This window comes from Nylanderia fulva, unplaced genomic scaffold, assembly GCF_048542155.1.
Source record: "Nylanderia fulva isolate GAGA-0341 unplaced genomic scaffold, ASM4854215v1 Scaffold33, whole genome shotgun sequence".
Classification (NCBI taxonomy): domain Eukaryota; kingdom Metazoa; phylum Arthropoda; class Insecta; order Hymenoptera; family Formicidae; genus Nylanderia; species Nylanderia fulva.
Window position 1 is genome coordinate 72682 of NW_028190400.1, and position 21400 is coordinate 94081.

Sequence of the window (21400 nt, forward strand, 5' to 3'; positions counted from 1 at the left end):
TTTCAAACATTTTTAATAAACTGTATTTTAAATAAAGTTTTATTAAATTCTAATATAAAATTTGTTGACCCGTGATATTACTTTATATTAAAAATTTATCAAATACATAAGATAAAAGAAATGTTCGAGCAAATCTAATTGTGAGTTAATTTAACATGATATTTTAATTGCGAATTTAATCCTATGATGAATGCAAATAAAATTTTAACAAAAGTGCAAAAAAAATCGAATTTATAATTTGAATCATATAATTATTAATATGAATTTTTTTTCAAAATTGCAAAATAAAAAAATGTTTAATAATCAAGTATGTCTTACACGACAGTCTAAGTTAAAAATTGCAGCATAGCAAATCAAACTACTGTTTATTCATGCTTCTATGATATCTACTAATGAGCTTTAAGGCACGTTTTATTGCTACAACTCATAAATACGAATTTTATCGATTCCAACAAATTATTAAACAAATGATTAGCGCTAAGTAATTTCAAATACTCGTGATTATAATAATCACGTTTATAGTTATTCACTCATGACAAAGTACTAATTAAAAAATCTTTAAATATATTACAGTTCATATATTAAGACAATTATTGAGAAAATATATAAAATATAAATTAATATAAATATATTTAAAAAATTTTTCTCAATAATATGTTGTTAAATAGATTTAGATCCAACATTTATAAAACGTACATCATATCTGATAGAGATACAATCTCTTCACAAATCAACCATTTTTCAGTGAATCAAAAAGAAAATTGAATAACATCAGTTCGAGAATGAATTTTCGTGCCTCATCCTTACATATCTATTATTACAAATTTACGTGCATTTTCAACTGATAAGAGAGTTTCAACGACAACAACAGTTTCTTGACAAATTTCTAGGCAAGCGAATAGGCAACACACAACACACGCAATTAAGAACAAGAGTAATTTTCAGCGACAACTACAATGGCCACCGTAAACGATTTGTATAGATAGATACCTTGGGTGGCTTTCGTTTTGGCGGCGACTTCCTCTCCGGGTCGCTGCTGGACGAGTCCTCTTGCGGGGTTTTGCTAGTGTCCGTGGCGTGACCGTTCAGCGACTCCTTGTTCGCTGGTTTCCGACCACTCTTGCCGGTGACCTTGCTCTTTTGAATGCTATTCACCGCCATGCTACCAATATTGTGAATCGAATTAACCGCACTAGGTAAGCAGGTGGTCGGCGCGTTGCTGTTGTTCGCATTCGACGTGTTGCTGCTGTCGCGATCCTTGCTGTTCGACGACGGCGTCTCCCTGGAGATATTCAAGGGTAACGTGACACTGCTGACCATATTGCTGATATTCTCGGTGCCGTCCTCGCATCTCGAGTGTCTCTGCAGCCACGCCTTCTTCAACTTGTGCCCCGGATAACTAGTACTGCTAGGCGGCCTCGGTGCCGGACTGTTGGACTTCTCGCTGTCCGCCCCGGTACTAGGGTTTACTTTGGCGGGAGTGCCGGGCGCGCTGGGCGCCGGACTGGGAGCTGTAGATGGCGCCGGACTGGGTATAGGTGCTGGGCTAGGTGCAGCGCTCAATGGCGCGGGGTTCAGCGAGCAAACGCTACCGGTGCTGGCGGGTCGCGTGGAACCGTCACCGCTAGCGGCGCCTGGTGCCAGGCTCACAGCCGTCACCGTGCGTTGCTCCTGCGTCGTTTGACTATTCGACTGTGCCAGCAACGCCGCGGTATTGACGACCGTGGTGATGGACGTGGCGGCCGAGGCAATGAGCGGACTTGGTTCGCTCACCCTCGACAGAACGGGTTGGCCGACGCATTGCAAGGACAATGGTTGCGGTTCCTCGGTTCTTCTCTTCTTGAAGACTTCCAACGACACCGGCTGACTGTTACCGTCGCACAATGGCGTCGGCGCTTTCCTCTTGGGCGAGCCCGATCTCTCCACACCGAGGTCGAGCGGTTGCGTCTGGAAGGCCGTAGTGATCTGGGACTGCGCGTGCTGCAACGTCTGACCTGACTGCTGATGCGGACTGGTACTGAGATGAGCGGGATGAGCGGGGTGGGCGATCGGCCTCGAAAGCGGCGCCGAGGCGGCCGTTGGTGGAGAACCGTGTAACGGCGGTGGCGGCAGTTTTGCGCTCGCCAACGAGCCGACGTAGCGACCGTCGTAAATCGGCGGCCGGCTATGCGCGGGCGGCGGCAACGGCGGCGGCGGCGCCCCGTGATGATGAGGCACTTGCTGGTAAGGCGAACTGCCGGCCTTCGAGGTCAATGGTATCGGTGCGGCGACGGGCGGCTCGGAGGCACGGCAGACCGGCGTGCCGGTCATGATACCGGAGTTAGGCTTGCCGTAAATGTGCGGCGGCGCCGGGCTGCTGACTTTCGGCTTAGAGCCGGCCGGCGGCGGCGTGGTGTAGTGCGACGACGGCGTCGGCGAGGCCGTGGGCGGATGCGGGTACGAATACGTGGACTTGGCCGCGCCGTACGGCAGACCCGCTGCTTCCGACCTGTTGAGATAGCGCGGTTCGGGTGGCGAAGGGATGCGGCGGCGGGGGTGGTTGATGCGGATGCTGCGACGGCAGGGCGTGCGGGGATTGACGGGGATTATGCGAATGCAGACGCGGTTCGGGAGGCGCTGGCGGCGGTGGCGGATGGCTGTGCGGACTCGGCAGTTGCTGCTGCGTCGTCGTCGTCGTCGTCGGCGCGCCGCTACCGCCCCGATGATGACTCGCCGACGAGACGATGCTCTTCGCCGCCTGTAGACTTTCCATAGGATGCGCGGGATGCAGATGGTGCGGGCTCTGCGTCAAACTCCTGAATGGCGGCTCGTATGACTTGTGCGGCATTGGTTGAAGAGGCAAGTAGCTTCTCGCGTTCATCGGGGCGAGCTGCTGCGGCGTCGGCGCTTTCGCCAGTTCCCTGCCCTCGTTCTTCACAATCACCGAGCTCTTGTGATCCGGCAGCAGTGACGGCGGGTTCTGCAGCACCTCTCTGCCGTGGTGGTCCCTCTCGTGGTCGCCGGCGAGCCCGCTCTTGCCCGGCTGAGACTTTGACGACGACTGTCGCAGCTCGTTCTTCAGATCGTGCGGCGGCAGGTACGTCGGACAGGACGGCTGGTACGTCGACGAATAATTGAACAGGTTCACGTTCGGCTCGGCTTTCGGTAATGAGCTGTGCGACGAGCCAACTACAGTGGATGATTTCTCGTGAAGAGCACCTGGCGGCTTCGTCAACCGCGTGTGCGCCGGCGGAGGCGGGTAGTCGACCTTTCCGGGCACGCTCGAGGGTCGCGGCACCTGAAAAGAGACATTGATAGAAAAACATGATATACATGATTCAGCAAAGTATTATTCCAAAATAAATGTTTAATGTTCACGTTGTCACTAAATAATTAACAACGTCGACAAAAATTAAAAAAACTTTATTCCCAGAAGATGAGGTAAAAATAGTACCTGTGTAGGTACATTTGCGTGACCCGTGAGCGTGTAGTAGGTGGCTCTGTGGTGCGCGGCCATGTGATCCCGCATGTGATCCCTGGCTTCGATCCCCGAGCGCTGTTGCTGCTTCTCGGTCTCCCGCTCGCGGATCTCCCGGATCTCTCGCTCCTCGCGCTCCCGTTGCTGAGATATACTCAAGTTGCAGTTGGCTACGTGCGCGGCGGCGGCCGGAGCCCCGCCCGGGGTACCGCTCGGATGACCCGAGTGACCTCGATGACTTGCAGCGGGATGCGGCCCCAAGACCGGCGGTGCCCCGTGACTCCTGCTTGGAGGATGCGTCGGTGCGACCCCCGCGACGACCCCCGGCAAGTAGTTGCTCCACGGTATCGCGGACTGCAAACCACTCCTCTGCAGAATACAAGACACGTATTTCAATCAATACCACCAGACATTTTAGTCACTTATCGCTACGATGACTATATTTTCTGAGAGAAAATAAAAGACGAGTCCAACATCAGTTTGCGACCAAAATAGACGAGCAAACAAAATTCTATGACTATCAGAAGTCTATGTATTCTTATAGTTTGAAACTGATTCGACTATGTTGAAACAGATCCTTGATTTCTTAAAGGGTTCTGGATAAGAGGTAATCGTGGGACAATACATGGTATTGGAAGAATTTTAAGAGTTTTTCTGATTAATATTGTAGGATTGGGATTATTTTAGAATATAATTATATCGAGCGAATGATTTTTGTGTATAAGCGAACGATAATATTTGTCTCACTTGTTATTTGCGAGAGACAAACTCTTTACAATAATAAGGACACGAACAAGGCAAAGTGAGTCAGCTCGCATGACTTTGTTTATAAATAAGTTAGGATTGCCTTGACGAGGGCAGCAGTTAGGGAACTAACTGAAAATTGAAGAACAGTCTAGAAACCGACAAAAAGGGATATAAATACAGGCAATGGGCTGTCGAGGAGCAGAAGAAGTTAGACAGTCCTCGCTCGATTTCGTTACCGTGAACATCACCGAATAATTACTGAATTCTCTTGTAATTTCTATTGAATATATTTTTATTTTATAAAGACTTAAAAAATTTTCATTTGATACCGTTCGTCTAAAAAAAGTCCTACAATTTTGGGGGCTCGTCCGGGATTGACGCGAGTTGACGCTGCGTGGGACTGCGAGCGGTTGCAGCTTGAAGTAGGGAATTTGGACGAGTACCGATTTTTCAATGGCGCACGCTGAGAGAGGTGCGAATAGATTTACCGTCAACGAACTAAGAGAAATACTGCGAGAGAAGGGCTTGACGATAACTGGCGCGAAGCACGAGTTGATTGCCAGACTTTTTGAAGAAGATCCAGCGGGCAGTTGGATGTTGCGAGTGACGAATGAGGAGGAGCAGGACGGGGTGAGAGAGACGATAGAGACGAGAGGAACGAAGGAGAGCGGTGAAGTGGACGAATCGAGCATACATGATACTGAGGTTGAGTATCTGCGACGGTCAATGGAACTTTGTGAAAGAGAAAAACGATTGATGGAGCGCGAGCTGCGATTGATGCGACAAGAAAACGATTTGTTGAGACGCACCCAAAATGTGAATACTGATGGAGGAGAATTGAGAAATGAGGTGGCTGCAAGGAGTCCGACGATCTCTCACGAAGCAGGCGTAACCAACATAAACGCAATTGCAAGCCTGTTGGGATATTTTGAGGGCGACAGCAGCGCATTCGAATCCTGGAAGAAGCGTGTCGAATCATTGAGAGGCGCTTACAACTTGACCGACGACCTGACGAGAATCCTGATCGGAGCACGCCTGAAGGGCAAAGCACAAGAATGGTTGCATTCTAGCCCAACGTATACCGAGATTACCGTCGACGAGCTGTTAAACGAGTTAAAAAATATGTTTTTCCATGAGCCGGGAAGAGTGCATGTGAGAAAGCAGTTTGAGCAGCGTATTTGGCGAAGAGAGGAGACATTCAATGAGTACCTACATCAGAAGGTGATTCTTGGAAATCGAATTAAAATTGAGGAAAGCGAGATGGTCGAATATGTCATCGAAGGGATTCCGGATCCAGTCTTACGAGACCAAGCACGAGTACAGCGGCTGCGTACTAGAAGGTCGCTAATTGAGGCGTTCGAGAGGGTATCGCTGCGAGGGAAAGAGCAGTCGGGAGCGCGAAGGAATGAGAGGGAACGGCGTGTCCAGGGACGTGCCGAGCGAGAAGAGTCAGGGGCGACAAGGAATGCGATGCGATGCCATAATTGCGGAGCGCAGGGACATCGTGCAGCGAATTGTCCGTCAAAAGCAAAAGATACGCGATGTTTTGAATGTAGTGAGTTTGGACATATTGCAGCAAATTGCGAAAAAAAAAACTAGAATTAACGAAATAAAAAGTATGCACGATATTACGAAAACGGAACGAAAATATTTTAAAAACGTAAAAATAAATAACGAGAATATAGTAGCTTTGATTGACACGGGAAGTGATTTATCATTAATTCGCGAAGAACGATATATAAAAATAGGGTCACCGAATTTGACCCATCAAGAAATTGTGTTTCGTGGTATAGGCACACAGAATTTTAAAACTAAAGGACGTTTTGATACCGAAGTAGAAATTGACAATGAACGTTTTTTAACCAGTCTATCGGTAGTACCGAATAAATTGCTGCAGTATGACTTACTCTTAGGGACTGATTTATTAGACCGAATTAATTTGTATGTCGAAGAAGGAAAAATTACGATGCGAAAACCTCGCGCAGAGATTCGAGCGGCAGAAAAGTTACCGGAAATATTTAAAATCGAATTACAGAGCGAGTCTAGCGATATCGATTTATCACATTTAACGAGCGAGAATGAAAATAAAGTAAGCGACATGATCAATAAATATAATCCTACCAGAAAATGCGAGACGGAATATAAAATGACTATTATACTTCGTGATGACGAACCGGTTTATCAGAGGCCTAGACGTTTATCTCCGTCGGAAAAAGAAAAGGTTACCGCACACATAAACGAATGGTTAGACAAGGGTATAATTCAACCCTCACTTTCAGAATACGCGAGTCCGGTAGTTCTAGTTAAAAAGGGGACGGGAGAGACTAGGTTGTGTGTCGATTATCGACAACTAAATAAGAAAATAATAAAGGATCGTTACCCACTTCCATTAATTGACGATCAATTAGATGCATTACAAGGGGCGTCAATATTTAGTACGATCGACTTAAAAAACGGATTTTTTCATGTGCCGATGGAAAAGGAGAGTAGAAAGTATACCTCCTTCGTAGTGCCAGACGGACAATACGAGTTTCTCTGCGCGCCTTTCGGTTTGTGCAAATCTCCGGCAGTATTTCAGAGATTCATAAACCAGACCTTTCGAGAGCTAATCAGGGGCGGCGTGGTTTTGACATATGTGGATGATCTGATTATTCCATCTACGGATTTTGAAGCCGCGTTGTCAGGTCTTGAGAAAGTGTTGGGCGTTGCCGAGAGATTCGGATTAAATATCAATTGGAAAAAATGTAAATTTTTACAGACTAGAGTCGAATTTTTGGGTGTAATTATTGAAAACGGTTCGATGCGACCGACAGAACATAAGACGGAAGCCGTGATAAGATATTCACAACCGAAAACAATAAAACAAGTACAAAGTTTTTTGGGACTAACCGGATATTTTCGAAAATTTATTAACAATTATGCGCGGATAGCCAGACCTTTGAGTAATTTATTAAAAATGAATGTAAAATTCGAGTTCGGTGCGAAAGAAAAGGAGGCCTTTGATAAATTGAAACTAATATTGAGCGAGAACCCAGTGTTGAGGTTGTATAAGCAAAAAGCGGAAACAGAATTGCACACCGACGCATCAATGTACGGTTTCGGTGCTATATTATTTCAAAAATGCGATGACGATGGTGCTTTACATCCGATTTACTACGCGAGCGGAAAAACCACGGATACTGAAATGAAATATACAAGTTATGAGTTAGAAACTTTAGCGATAATAAAGGCACTGCGAAAATTTAGAGTTTATTTACTGGGAATTAAGTTTAAAATTGTTACTGATTGTCAAGCATTCGCTTTGACAATGAATAAAAAAGATCTGTGTGTTCGCGTTGCTAGATGGGCTTTGTTGTTGGAAGAGTTCGACTATTGTATTGCGCATCGTCCGGGTAAAAATATGATTCATGTAGATACCTTAAGTCGAAACCCGTTACCGCATAATATGCTAATAAGCGAATCGGAGGAGAGTATGATTGTAAGAATTCGTAAAGCTCAAAAAGAGGACATAAATTTGCGAGATATTTATTCGTTAGCAAATAAAGGAGAAAGAGACGGCTATGTAGTGAGAGGCGGGCTATTATATAAAGAAAATGAAGGAGATCTACAATTGATTGTGCCAAAAAGCTTACAAGCTCAGGTAGCTCGACAAGCACACGAAAATGGTCACTTTGCGGCAGAAAAAACTGAGGCATTAATTAGACAAAATTATTGGTTTCCTAATATGCGTAAAGTAGTTGAAAAAATAATGCGAAATTGTGTAAACTGTATTCTAGCGAATAGAAAAACAGGTAAATTGGACGGCTACCTAAATCCGATACCGAAAGGTCATGTACCTCTCGAAACATATCATATCGATCATTTGGGACCGCTTCCTTCGACAAAAAAAAAGATATCATCATATTCTTGTCATTGTAGATGCATTCTCTAAATTTGTATGGTTTTTCGGAACGCGATCGACCGGCACAGCAGAAGTAATAGATAAATTAGAGAAATTAGCTGTTAACTTTGGAAACCCGAGGAGAATTATTTCGGATCGAGGAACTGCCTTTACGTCCAATGAATTTAACGAATATTGTAAAAAAGAAAATATCGAGCATATACGGATAACGACGGGCGTTCCTCGAGCGAACGGGCAAGTAGAGAGAATAAATCAAACATTGATACCGGTGTTGACAAAGTTAGCCGCTCCGAGGGCGGGCGAGTGGCATAAATATCTAAATAAAACCCAACAATATATAAATGCGGTACCAAGTCGAAGCACGGGTAAAACCCCTTTTCAATTAATGTTTGGTACGCATATAAGACTGAGAGATAATCCCCAATTGAGAGAGTTAATCGAAGAAGAAATGGAAGCGATGTTTAGCAATGATCGAGATGAGTTGAGAGAGCAGGCGCGAGAATGTATAAAACGCACACAGGAAAAAAATAAACGAAATTATAATAAGCGTCGTAAAAAAACGAAACAGTATCGCGAGGATGACTTAGTAGCAATTAAGAGAACACAGAAGGGAACAGGATTGAAATGTGCATCGAAATTTTTAGGACCTTATCAAATTATAAAAGCTTTGCGTAACGACCGATATGTAGTCAAAAAAATTGGCGACCATGAAGGACCAAACGAAACCTCAACCGCCGCCGATCATATAAAACCATGGTTAGGAAACGACGACTCTTTTACTGACGATAACAGTCGGGACGAAATCTGAGGACAGATTTAATTGTCAGAACGGCCGAATGTAGGATTGGGATTATTTTAGAATATAATTATATCGAGCGAATGATTTTTGTGTATAAGCGAACGATAATATTTGTCTCACTTGTTATTTGCGAGAGACAAACTCTTTACAATAATAAGGACACGAACAAGGCAAAGTGAGTCAGCTCGCATGACTTTGTTTATAAATAAGTTAGGATTACCTTGACGAGGGCAGCAGTTAGGGAACTAACTGAAAATTGAAGAACAGTCTAGAAACCGACAAGAAGGGATATAAATACAGGCAATGGGCTGTCGAGGAGCAGAAGAAGTTAGACAGTCCTCGCTCGATTTCGTTACCGTGAACATCACCGAATAATTACTGAATTCTCTTGTAATTTCTATTGAATATATCTTTATTTTATAAAGACTTGAAAAATTTTCATTTGATACCGTTCGTCTAAAAAAAGTCCTACAATATTTACAATAAAAAATATAAATATGTACATAGTAAAATTAATCGAACATATTTTATATCTTATTATTGTAGATATAAATATTTTTATTGTGGTAAAAATGTTAATCAGAGAAAGTTATAAAATTCTTCCAATACCATATTGTCCCACGATTGCCATCATTTTTTAAGGGTAAATTCTAGGAGGAAATTTTCTCTGTGCATTGTGATATTAGACATTAAAATGTAAAATAAATAATATATGACAAGATTGTAATATAAAAAATATTTTAAAAATTAAGAAGAAAATTGAGTTTTGGAAAAATGAATAAATTCTAGGACAGTTACTTGAAATAAAAAATTTTCTTCTAAAATAAAGAACGGAATTATATTACATTGAACTTTGTTAACTTGTGTATGAAATATGTGTTTATTAATAGAGAGGGAAAATGATAACATCGTTCTGCTAGGATCTTATTAAGTCATCTCTTTGAGGAAAATGAGGATCTCTGGAGACACTTTTAACGCAAATGGTCTATTAAAAATTTGCAAAGAGAAAAGAAGCTGATAAATGTAAATTTGCATTTATATGCTTTGCATTTCTCACGTTCTCCGTGCACACGTTCCAAAGTCAATGTTTATCGTCATATTCTGTTGTTATGCAGATACGTAGTCGAGACGAAACGTCATTCAATTGTCGGATCAATAACAAACAAGTGCATGTGTATGCAATAATTATTATTCTTTTCATTCACGAAACAGAGGAGCACGCGCGGGCGCGATAAAACACAAATAATTAATTTTAGAACACTGTTGTTCTAACGACGTAGCGCGTTCGAATCGAGATTTATAATTTGTGCATTTGCAAAAAAAAAATATAAGCCTAATGGAAATTTTGCGTGGCGTGATTTGCCGAGATATCACGTTTCGTTCGCGTGTTTACTCCAAATTCTTCGCACGTCTTATTAGCATACGCGATAGACACACGCAGGTTTCTATCTATCGCGATGCAGACATATAATATGCACGCACATATGACTGTTGGGATTTTCCACGCGTGTCAATGACACACGTGGTACTTAATTTGACACGTAAAACGAGTAAACTCGTTTTTCATTCTCGTATATCGCGCAAAAACAGGTTTGCACTCGGGCAAATTTACTCTGTAAAAAGTGGTATCAAATTGAAAAAAGAATACAAGTTAAAAAATAAAAATAAAAAATTCTATCTTTCATTACTGAATCTAACACTTGCATTCCATTGTACTTTGATTCCATTGCACGAGAGGATAATTCATTTGCAAAATTCGTCCATCAAAGTTTGAAACGAAATAAACATACCAGAAGCCAAAGATATAAAAGTCGAAGATAACATTCGCACATAACACTATCGTAAAAAAAGAGAAAGACTTGCAAGATTTACGCGATTAACGTCGCGCGAGATTGTTCGGATCGACTGACTTCGTTAATTTCACTGCGCCGTAAAAGGCCTCGAAAATACTCCTCGCGAAGCTGGCGAACGAACTTGGACGTTTAACTAAGTCACTTCTTCGGGAGGATCAAACAAACAACTTCCGCTCGCTGCCGACGCTCGTCGATTAAACTCGACAGAACTCGTTTCTGGAGCGACTGGAAGGCTGTAAATTAATGTAATCAAGTAAAACCGAATCGTCGAAGCTGACGAGGAAAGACGGTAAATATTGTGTCGACGGTTTTCCTGTTTTCCTTCAGACTCGAAATTCCGGTAAATATATCAGCTGATCTCTGAAGTTGTAATACTTTCCAAATTTATAAAGTTCTGCGCTTTTTCGAGAGAGAGTTTATAATTCATCAAACTTTTTATTTATAAAAAGAGAGAATAGGAGAGCTGACTGACAAGTTTGTCCGGAAAGTAATGCGTCGCATTTTTTTGTGACGCGACTATACATCGCAGAGCGATGGGACCGGTTGGGGAGGAAGGGGGGTACCCTTAGCTTTCCAACGGTAGGTCGCTCAATTGTTTCCATGCGCTTGGAGGGTTAGGACGGCTTATTCTGTGAACCTCTGCTTAGTGGTCGCGTCGAACTTGTGATGGAGAGAACGATAGAGCAACGCTATGCGATAAAGTTTTGCGTGAAGCTGGACAAGACGCCGCTGGAAACTTTTGAAATGCTCAAGAAAGTTTTCGGGGACGATTGCCTTTCCAAATCGCAGTCAAACAGATGGCACAAGATGTTTAGAGAAGGTCGGAAGGAGGTCGCCGACGAGGCCCGCGCAGGACGCCCGTCAACATCGCGAACGGACGACAATGTGACTCGTGTGCGCCAATTATTGAATTCAGACCGTCGAATGAATGTTCGCTTAATGTCGGAATTATTGAACTTGCCGAAAACGATTGTTCACGAGATTGTATCGGAAGACTTGGCCATGCGGAAGATTTGCGCAAAACTTGTGCCCAGAGTGTTGACCGATGCGCAAAAGCAACACCGAGTGGAAGTTTGTGAAGAACTCAAGCAACTCTGTGCAGATAATCCCAATTTCCGGCGGACTTTTTTTTATTTCCTCGGCTGAAAAGGGAGCTCAAAGGACAACAGCTCGAGTCGGTTGACAACGTACAAGCTACTTCGACGGCCTCCCTGAACAGCATCCCAGTCAAGGAGTTCCAGAAATCTTATGACGCATGGAAATCGCGTTGGCAAAAATGTATTGACGCAGAAGGGTCATACTTCGAACAATTTTAAGTTGTTTTACCTATGCGATCAATAAATTCTTTTTTAAAAAAATGCGACGCATTACTTTCCGGACAAACCCTGTATTAATTTTTATTTATAATTTAAAGTTTTAATTTTCAATTTTCAACTTATAAGTCAAAATTAAAATCTGTATTTGTCTTTTTTTTTGTTTTTTTTAAATAACTAAACAAAGTATTTATTTTACGACATTTTATTCGCTGCTATAAATGTCCACTAGTCCTTAACATTTATTCACAGAAAGCTGTAGAAACTGGTTAATTAAAAAGAGATACCTTCAAATTTCCTTGATTTATAAGAGATTGATTTCCATAATCTAGAAATATTTTTTGCAGTTTGCGTAATATTTAAATAAAGACGCGTTTAAACTTATTAGCCAGCACATTTCTAAGAAGATATAATTCATATCTGTTCTCTGGAGTAAAGATCATGTCAAGGCTGTTTCGACGTCTTTCGAGATGAGAAAAGTCTCGCGTCCTCGCAGGACGACAGAATTTGACGAGGTCGAAAGCAAGAGCTCGCAAGCTGCGAATCTAATTATAGGCTAGCGAGAAGAAGGTTTACTATGCTAATCGAGACGCGAGTAAATGTCAACCCACATTCTGTTTACTCCTTGCTTGCGTCATCGCGCGCTTTATGCGCGCACGTGTATCTGTGTGTGTGTGTGTGTGTGTGTGTGTGTGTGTGTGTGTCCTTGTAAAAGAAGATGCAATGAGCGCGAAACAAGGCATAAAAGCCTATAATCTTTCTATACTTTCTTAAAAAAGCTCGACAAATGTAACATATACGCTGTATATCTGTCATGTGGGTTTAAATCGCCATGTTACATCTCTTATCAAAGCTTAGTTTAAGAAAAAATTAATACACACACACACACATACAAGGAAAAGTTAAAAAGTAAAGAAACTTTTGAGAAATTAACGTACTTATAAAAATAAAATGTAAATTATTTTTCTACACAATATCAATTTTCTACGTAATTCCCTCAATTTCTATATACTTGGTCCACCTCTTAATGAGCTTTTGAATTCCGTTCTGGAAGAAACTTTTTGCACAGCTACTCTTGCACCGCTTTAACGACCTCTTCAGCCGAATGAAACTTTCGTCCTCTTAACTCTTCTTTCAATGAAAGGTAAAAAGGTGGAAATGTGTGTCAGAAATGAATCTCCTTCATCATAACGTTCCAAATGTTTTCTCAAAATTTCCAAACGATTCTGTTTGTGCAAGTTTACGTGAAACCCACAGCACAGACTTTTCGAAAATTTAGTGACTTATGAACGATAGAAAATGTTGACGTGGCTAATACATTCAACTCATTTGCAATTTCATCACTTATGACTCACCGATTATCACGAATCGTTTGATCAACTGCCTCAATATTAATGTTGATCATTGAAGTGGAAGGTCTACCTAAACGTTCTTCATCGCGGAGACAAATCCAGTTATTTTTAAACCGATTTAAATCCACTCTTAAATCTTGCTTAAATAACTCTTGAGATTCAACTTGATGAGTTGTTGGAAAATAAAAAATATACCTATACTTTTCCTCGTATATAAGAACTTTGCACACAAGAGCTTAGTTATTTAGATTACTCATTTTTTATTTGACACGTAAAAAGAGTATTAAAATTTTAATATAAAATATTATACAGTTCCAAAATTACCGGATATCTTGCTAATGAGAGATTTCTAAAGGTTATTTGGAGACGATTTTTCCTCAGTGAAAATGTCGAGGTACCAATAATTCTCAAGTTATAAGCAATTAAAAAAGGGTTTTTCACAAACTAAGTCTTGTGGAAATAAAATATTAACAAAACCATATTCTTCGGTAAATTTAAGATAGTTTACTTTAGTAAACTTTTAATTTAAGACTTAGTTACAAGATATACTGGGAACATGCAAAAAATAATGACCTTCCACGACATTTTCACTAAAGAAAAATCGTCTCCAAATAACCTTAAGAATCTGCCATAAATTACCCGATAATTCTGGAACATCTTGTATATACATATTTTAATAAAATGCTTTATAAATATTTGAATAAAATACTTAAAAAATATTTTCTACGTGCTTTCTCCGTCTCTCTTTCCGTTATTCAATAATAAATATATTCGTCAAGAAAAATTGTAATTTTGCTGAAATAAATTGAACCAACGATGGGAATATACCCGGTGACCATATATTTAGCTTTCGGTTGGTGTACCTCAGCCTATACTCGAGTACGACACACAGTGCTTTGTTAATAACTATACTTGAGCACACCACCGGTTATGTGTCGTGAATGATGTAGGACGAGTCGGGGAGAACGAGACGAGGGAGGAACGAAGACGGATTATGACCGATTGCACGTAATAAAAGCGACGTACCATTCAGAGTCAATCAAGTACCGCTCGCTATTGGTTCGTTGACTTACTCCTGCTCGATGAACTTATCGCGCGTGCTTTTTCACCGTCTCTCGTTCGCACGAAGAGTATAGGTATATGTATGTATGTGCGCCTCGCAATCTCGTTATTATTTACGAGAGGGAAAAGAGAGGGACTTTTCGTTATATTCATTAAAAGAGACATACAAGAGGAAAGAGACTTCGCAATCGCGCAAAGGCGCGTGCGTGGGACACGCTGGGCAAAATGTTCGAGTCACGTTTACGGTGAATGGTGTAATGTGTAATCCAACCCGTACAGGAACTATCGCGGTAATTCACGGCTCGTCCCATGAGACACTCGCGGAATATCCAGAATACAATATTGTGAAAACTTTCTAATTTCCATCGCGCGTGGATTTATATTAACATTCATATTGCGAGTCAGAGACGCACTGTATTGAAATAATTTGAAAATATCGAAGCGACAATAACAAGAGAATATTGCAATATGTACTATTTTTCACTGTTTATTCAGCTATTGTATGAAAATGTGATGTAATGAAGTCCAATCATATATGATATAAGCAATCATGCCACATACACACGAGCAAAGTCCAACCCATTAATAGGTATATTAATGCATCCATGTGCGTGTAATTATATGTATGTGTGATAATATCTATCTCGTAAGACTCTGAAACAAAATTTTCATTGTAACGATCTATTAAGTAAACATTTGCTTAATGTGTATCATTAAAATCGTGATACGATGATAATTCAACTCTCCGCGCAATCCTCGCAAAACATGGTCATAAATTTCTCTCTTCGTACCTTCCTTCGTGCCATCGCTCCAATTATTTCGCTTATCGCTCCCGCCATTTATTGCGTGTGTTATTACAGAGAGGAAATGATTTGCGCAGATAGCAGCGGGCTGAGTCATATCCAAGGAAAGCTTAGAATCGTCTCGTAATACGATCGACACAACAATAATTGCGTATATCGCACACTCGTGTAACGGATCTTACACGTATCGGGTCGAGAAGGTGTCGTGTTGTATCGGGAAACGTCTGCGAACGTGATCGAACTTCAAACACACGTCCCCGGAGTAATTACCCGAAGTCTGGACCGAAAGTACAGTTTTTGCTGTCAAGGACATTCGTCAAACGGTACGGGATTAACGATTTTATAACGGCACTTATATATCCCGGTTGATTATCCACTTTTACGAGCGCATCTGAAAGTAGCGCGTCTGCCCTTGAAGAGCGCGAATCGGAAATACACCCGGTATTAATAGATTACCGATCGTAATTCAATTATTCGTATTGCCCAGAAGTGAGAACTGGACGAAAGAGAAAAATGTGTGCCGATGTTCGCGACGCAAAATCAAAACTTTTCAATGTTAAAATATACATTGCTCGTATAATAATCTCCGTTTTGCATCAGTACCTCTTTTCCTGTTTTTTATTTTCATAAACGACAAACAAACAAGAAATAAATATTCAAGAAGGAAATAGGAAACATAATTAGACTCGATCTGTATAGGGCAAAAGGATCACTTGAAATATTTCAGAAGTGCAGATGCACAAAGAGACGGCCTTCGTAATATGTAATTCTCCCTCTTTTTTATCCTTTCTACCTGAACTGATACCCTTTTTAATGCACCACCCTATTATACCGTGTAATACCTTCGTCATTTATTACTTCACTGTGAGATTCTATGAATAACCGCAACGTGATATAAAAGATTGATGTACTGTCGATCTCTCATGAGAGTTACCAACATATAATCAAGTACAGACTTTTTCTAAAACCTGATCTTTTTTGCACCTTTTTATTTATCGATTTTTCACTTTGAATCTTTTTCACCTTTCTCGTTTTTAAATTTAGAATCTCCTAATAATAAAATGGATAAGGCATACAAAGAAAATGTTTTATTACATATTTCTAAGAATATTAATACCTATATATTTTTTTTCCTGTGATGTATTTTTATAGTGTTCTGATTTTGTAAGTTTTTTTTTCTCAATTTTAATATTGAAATGTAAAATTAATTACAAAAAACTGTTAAATTAAATTTAAAAAAATTAAAATTAAATATTAATGATATCCAAATACGATTGTAAATATGTAATTGTGTAATCTTCGCCAAACATTTCGGAGACACTTTGGCAATTTTCATCGCGATAATCGGAGTTTATTTACGTGCAAATTTCAGCACATTTATCTATATCGAAGCGGATAAGAATCGCATCTATCATTATTATATGATGAGAGCAACTTTCGTCAAGCACTAATCAGTCATCGAACGACCAATGATCGCGAACAATAATCGAAGGCGAGATAAACATTTACGCGCTTTTATCGATGACAACAAGGACGGAACGCGCTATCGTGTCATTAATTTATAATCTTGTCTCACCAACAGATCGATAAATCATCATACTCAATCGTCAAACGCAAATTCTATCATGAGAATTCTATCGTACCGTTATAGACAATTGCTTTTGTTTCGCCTAAGATAAACATCGGGATCAGCAATCGGCAACGTGAACGCTCTAGGGGGTTCACGACACAAGCGAAAACTTTATTAAATCATCGTTCATCCGTGATTCGTTATCTCGAAATTTATGACTAACCTCTGACCTCTGCTCGAAGCAACGATTTTCTAAGAGAGAAAAGTGGACGGAAGAAGATTTCATCACGCGTGGAATAATTCATACTAATTTATACCAATAAACAGAGTTCTCCTACCACGAGGCATTAAAAAAAATTGTCCGATTGATATGGTAATGTATGCATATGTGAGGAGGTGATCCGTGTAAATTAAGAGAGCGCGCGTGATGTGTGTACCGATGAATAATGTATAAATAACGCACAAGTATAGCATAGAGAAGCATATTATGTATATATATGTATGTGTGAAAGACCCGAGATCTCGCTTTCCTTGAGCGATTTTTGCGACGAGCCGCGTGTGTACAGAACTTTCAGCGTAAATTATTCCGAATACCTTCGTCCCATCGGGCTATATTTCCACGCAAATGCACAGAAAGACAATCAAATACCAGTTTTCGTACGGTGGAATGCGTATACTCTCCTCTGCTCGTGGATATCGCGAGATCCGAGGGGCGAGACTCGACTTTCAAGAGTATGCATACTCGGCAGAAGCTGAGAAACTGAGGTGTATAATTTCGGTATCAAATTATATTTTGACCGAGGCAAAAAATTCGCTCTACGTAAAAAAAAAAAACCTCAAAAGCGCGCGAAATCGAAAACGCGGTCGTGGATTCGCGGAGAAATTTTCTGCGCGCGTTGCGAAAAAACAGAGAGAGACATATTATCTTATCGTCTTATAGACGGGGAATATTACGCCGCGAGTAAACAGATAATGGCAAGATAACTTTCGATAAGAAACGGCGAAGAACCGGAGTCATTTGGCTTATTTTTATGACTATGCAGACACATTCGTACGTCGGAGCGATAAGCAAAGGGAGGGAAAAAGGAGTCACACATACCGTGCATGTCTTTCACCTGTATACTCGGATCACCCTCGATCATGACTCAAGGATGAAGTTACGATTCGAGTATCAACGAGAAAGAGAGAGAGCTTTTGGGATGCGAGCGTAATTATACGGTCGGTTTAACGATACAACGGTTGTTAAGAGGGAGATAAAGTCACGAAAAATCTTTTTCGTTTCGCCACGGTGATAAATATTTTATCGTCGAAAACATTCTCAAGATATTTTTGCTTCAGATAAAAAAAATACCTTCTAGACGTTTCATTAATAAAAGATATATGCACACACATTAACCATCTCTCGTGTATAAATTATCTCTATATTTATATTTTTGAAATAGAAACAATTAAGAATTTATAAAATGCAAAAGTATATGACGTACGTGTGTCTTTATAAATTCTTAATTGAATTTTTTATCGTGAGAATTCATAACGATTATTACTGTTAATTCTTAATATATTTTTGCTCGGTAGGTTAATATTTGGACAAAAATGTCCAATTCTATTTTATTCGCGCAGCGATTAAAAGTAATCTGAGCACGTAAATTTTTCGACACACATTTTTTCACCGAGCTAAACTCGAAAGAAGCTGCGCCAAGCGATTCGTAAGAGGCCAAATCCGCTGACGACATCGTCGAGGAAGCCTGAAGGCTTCCTATGTGCTTGATACGCAGCACGAGGAACGCTGATTACACACTTCTGCTGTTATATCGTCTTCCCGAACTCGGGTATTGTCCCCTCGCAACAAACACACACAAAGAAATACACAAAATGCTTTTTGTAAGCTTTACAAAGTTCGGAAACGCGATAAAAATCCGTTTTGTCGTGCAAAAGCTCGGATTATCTCCGATCGTCTCTTCTGGTTTAGGAGTCTCTATCTGATGACCTCCGTCTCGAGACACAAAGTCGCGTTCAACGTGAATCTAACAAAATGCTTAATATATTCAGATCACAAGCATGAGATTGAGGCCAACATTTTATATGCGTTATACTTTCGCGAACTTTAGCCGTAAAAATGTGGGATACCAGGTGACCGGTGAATAAAGGATAAACCAACACGCGCTAACCAGTAACGAGTCCTCGTGTTCGTCCAAGTACGCGTTGAGCTACAGCGCAGCGAAACACGCGCAGCTACCTATTCAATGCCGGATGCTTAACGGGATCTTTGAATTTCCATTGTGCGTCTCTATTCAACGTCGGCACAATGGTACACACAGAGAGAGCGCGATTATTGTAGAGGTTTTTGCGTATATATACAGCCGCAGATACGGGTCGTAAAAGAGAATTCATCTTGCCTTATCTGACCTCACGATCTCGAGACGCGTAATTACGACGACACCAACGACTATATGCCGTATATCGCGAGTAATTAGCGAGAGATGGCAATTTTGTAATGATAATGAATGAGACGCTACAGTTCCCACACCGCAATATGTATCATCGCGATCAACGAAACGTGAAGGGGTATATCCTCCCTAATTCTTCGTACGCATCTGCACAAAAATTCTAGATTACAAAATTATATTGTACATACACATATGGCTGAGCAAACACGTCCGCATTACGTAAAAAAAAAAAAAAAAAAAAAAAAAAAACGCTTCCGCGTATGCAAGATTACAGGATGCTGAACGTGTATATTAATAGAGAGTGTGCAGATTGAGATATTGATCTGTGTGTGGCAAAGGACGAGATGTCTCGTTCTTCCCGAGTCGGGGGATAACCTGTTCCTCCGAGATCCGCGAGGCAGCGTAATTATAAAGCGCCGGCTGTGAACGTCGGATCCGTTCTGCGAAGCCGTCATTAATTTTCAGCTGGCGTGACAGGCACTTGGGGAGCCGTCCCGAAAACCTTGACTCACCCGCGAGAAGAAAGGAAAAAAAAGATTCGAAAGCTGGAGAACTCTTGCGCAATGTCGAAACGCGCGTAAATATAAAGCAATGGCGTAATCAAGGCTTCAACCGCGTCTGCTCCGATTTGTATAACGCAAACAGGCTTAAGAGAGAACCCGTCAATCTAGACAAGTCGATTTGAATTGCTATTTTGGACTTTCATCTCCTCCCCTCGGGATTTTCGGGATCAATAATAATATGCGATGATGTATGCATATGATTATATAGACGACACGTGCACGCTGAGATAAAATGTTCTGTCGATGCAAGGACGCGGTTAAACATTGACGTGATGATTAAATTGATCTGCAGACAGTGCAATGCGTATATGTTCGAAACCCATTATCTTTTTTCTCCTTTCCCTCTCCGTTATTTTTTTATCTTCCTTACTACAAGCATTAAAAATTAGAATCTCTTTATCTGTAATCATCAGGGATCTCTTTCAAGTTTCAAATGCGGCTGTGTAAAAACCATTCTCTTCGCATATAGAGAAAATTCACATGATTATCACTCTTCGTCTCATTCTACTCGCGCCATTATAATCATATCTCATGTACGTTTGCGCGTTTACGTTTAATTGCTCGGAAAGAATTTATCATGGAGCATAATAGACTCTTCATAATAGACTCGGAATAAGCTCAGGTAGTAGATCGAACTCGTTTCTTCCTTTCTCGTTCCCCTTACACCGAGATGCATTCACGTTCTCCAACGGGGAAATCTACATACGTTACCCCGATTGTCATGTGTGCGCGTGCATTCGCAAACGCGATAGTTCAAAGTAAACAGATATATATTTTCTTAAAATTTATCCTGAAATTCATGATAATCATGGGACAATATATGATATCGGAAGAATTTTATAAGAGTTTATCTGTGTGATTAATATTTTTGTTACAATAAAACATATTAATATCTACAATAAGATATAAAATATGTGCGATTAAATTTATAATATTTTTTAATCAGAGGAAGCTCTTGTAAAATCCTGAAAAATCCAATATATTGTCCCACGAATTCCACGATCCTCAGGCAAAATTTGAAGAGATAGGCATTACAGCCGTCGTGCGACCTTGCGATCGCGGTGTCGCCGACCGGGGAAATGTTTCCGAACGGATATATCTAACGGATCTCCCAATTTGCGTTCGACCTCGTCGTGCCGTGTAGCAAGAGGAGAGAACCTCTCACCTCTCTCCGCCGTCTCTGTAACGCGCGATCAAACGAGATTAGAGGCCACACGTTGTGTGTGTGTTCGCGCATCCGTAACTCGAGCTAATCCGCCTAACACGTCACGGATATGTGTGCGTTCGCAGAGCATTGGTATTACGCCATATACATATATGTATATATGTATCAAGTCACATATGCTATACATATGTACATGTACACGATATATGTAAGGATGGCGTGTGTGACCCCCTTACACGAGAGAGAACACGCGCGACTTGCTTTCGCGTATATTACGGATAACTGTACTACCGGACTGGTATATGTGTGCGTGATGCACGAGCGAATGCACGCACATGCGTGCATATAAGAATTAGTAAGAAGAGGGA

At 41.0% G+C, this 21400-nt stretch overlaps 1 protein-coding gene across 1 annotated transcript in view; it reads right to left on the reverse strand.

Moving 5' to 3' along the window:
• The window catches only part of Kdm3 (Lysine demethylase 3), a 315578-nt gene that overhangs the window by 10688 nt on the left and 283490 nt on the right, over positions 1-21400 (reverse strand). The window contains 3 exon segments of the mRNA XM_085484998.1: positions 991-2520; positions 2522-3277; positions 3434-3826. Coding sequence (XP_085341124.1) covers positions 991-2520; positions 2522-3277; positions 3434-3826 — 2679 coding nt within the window.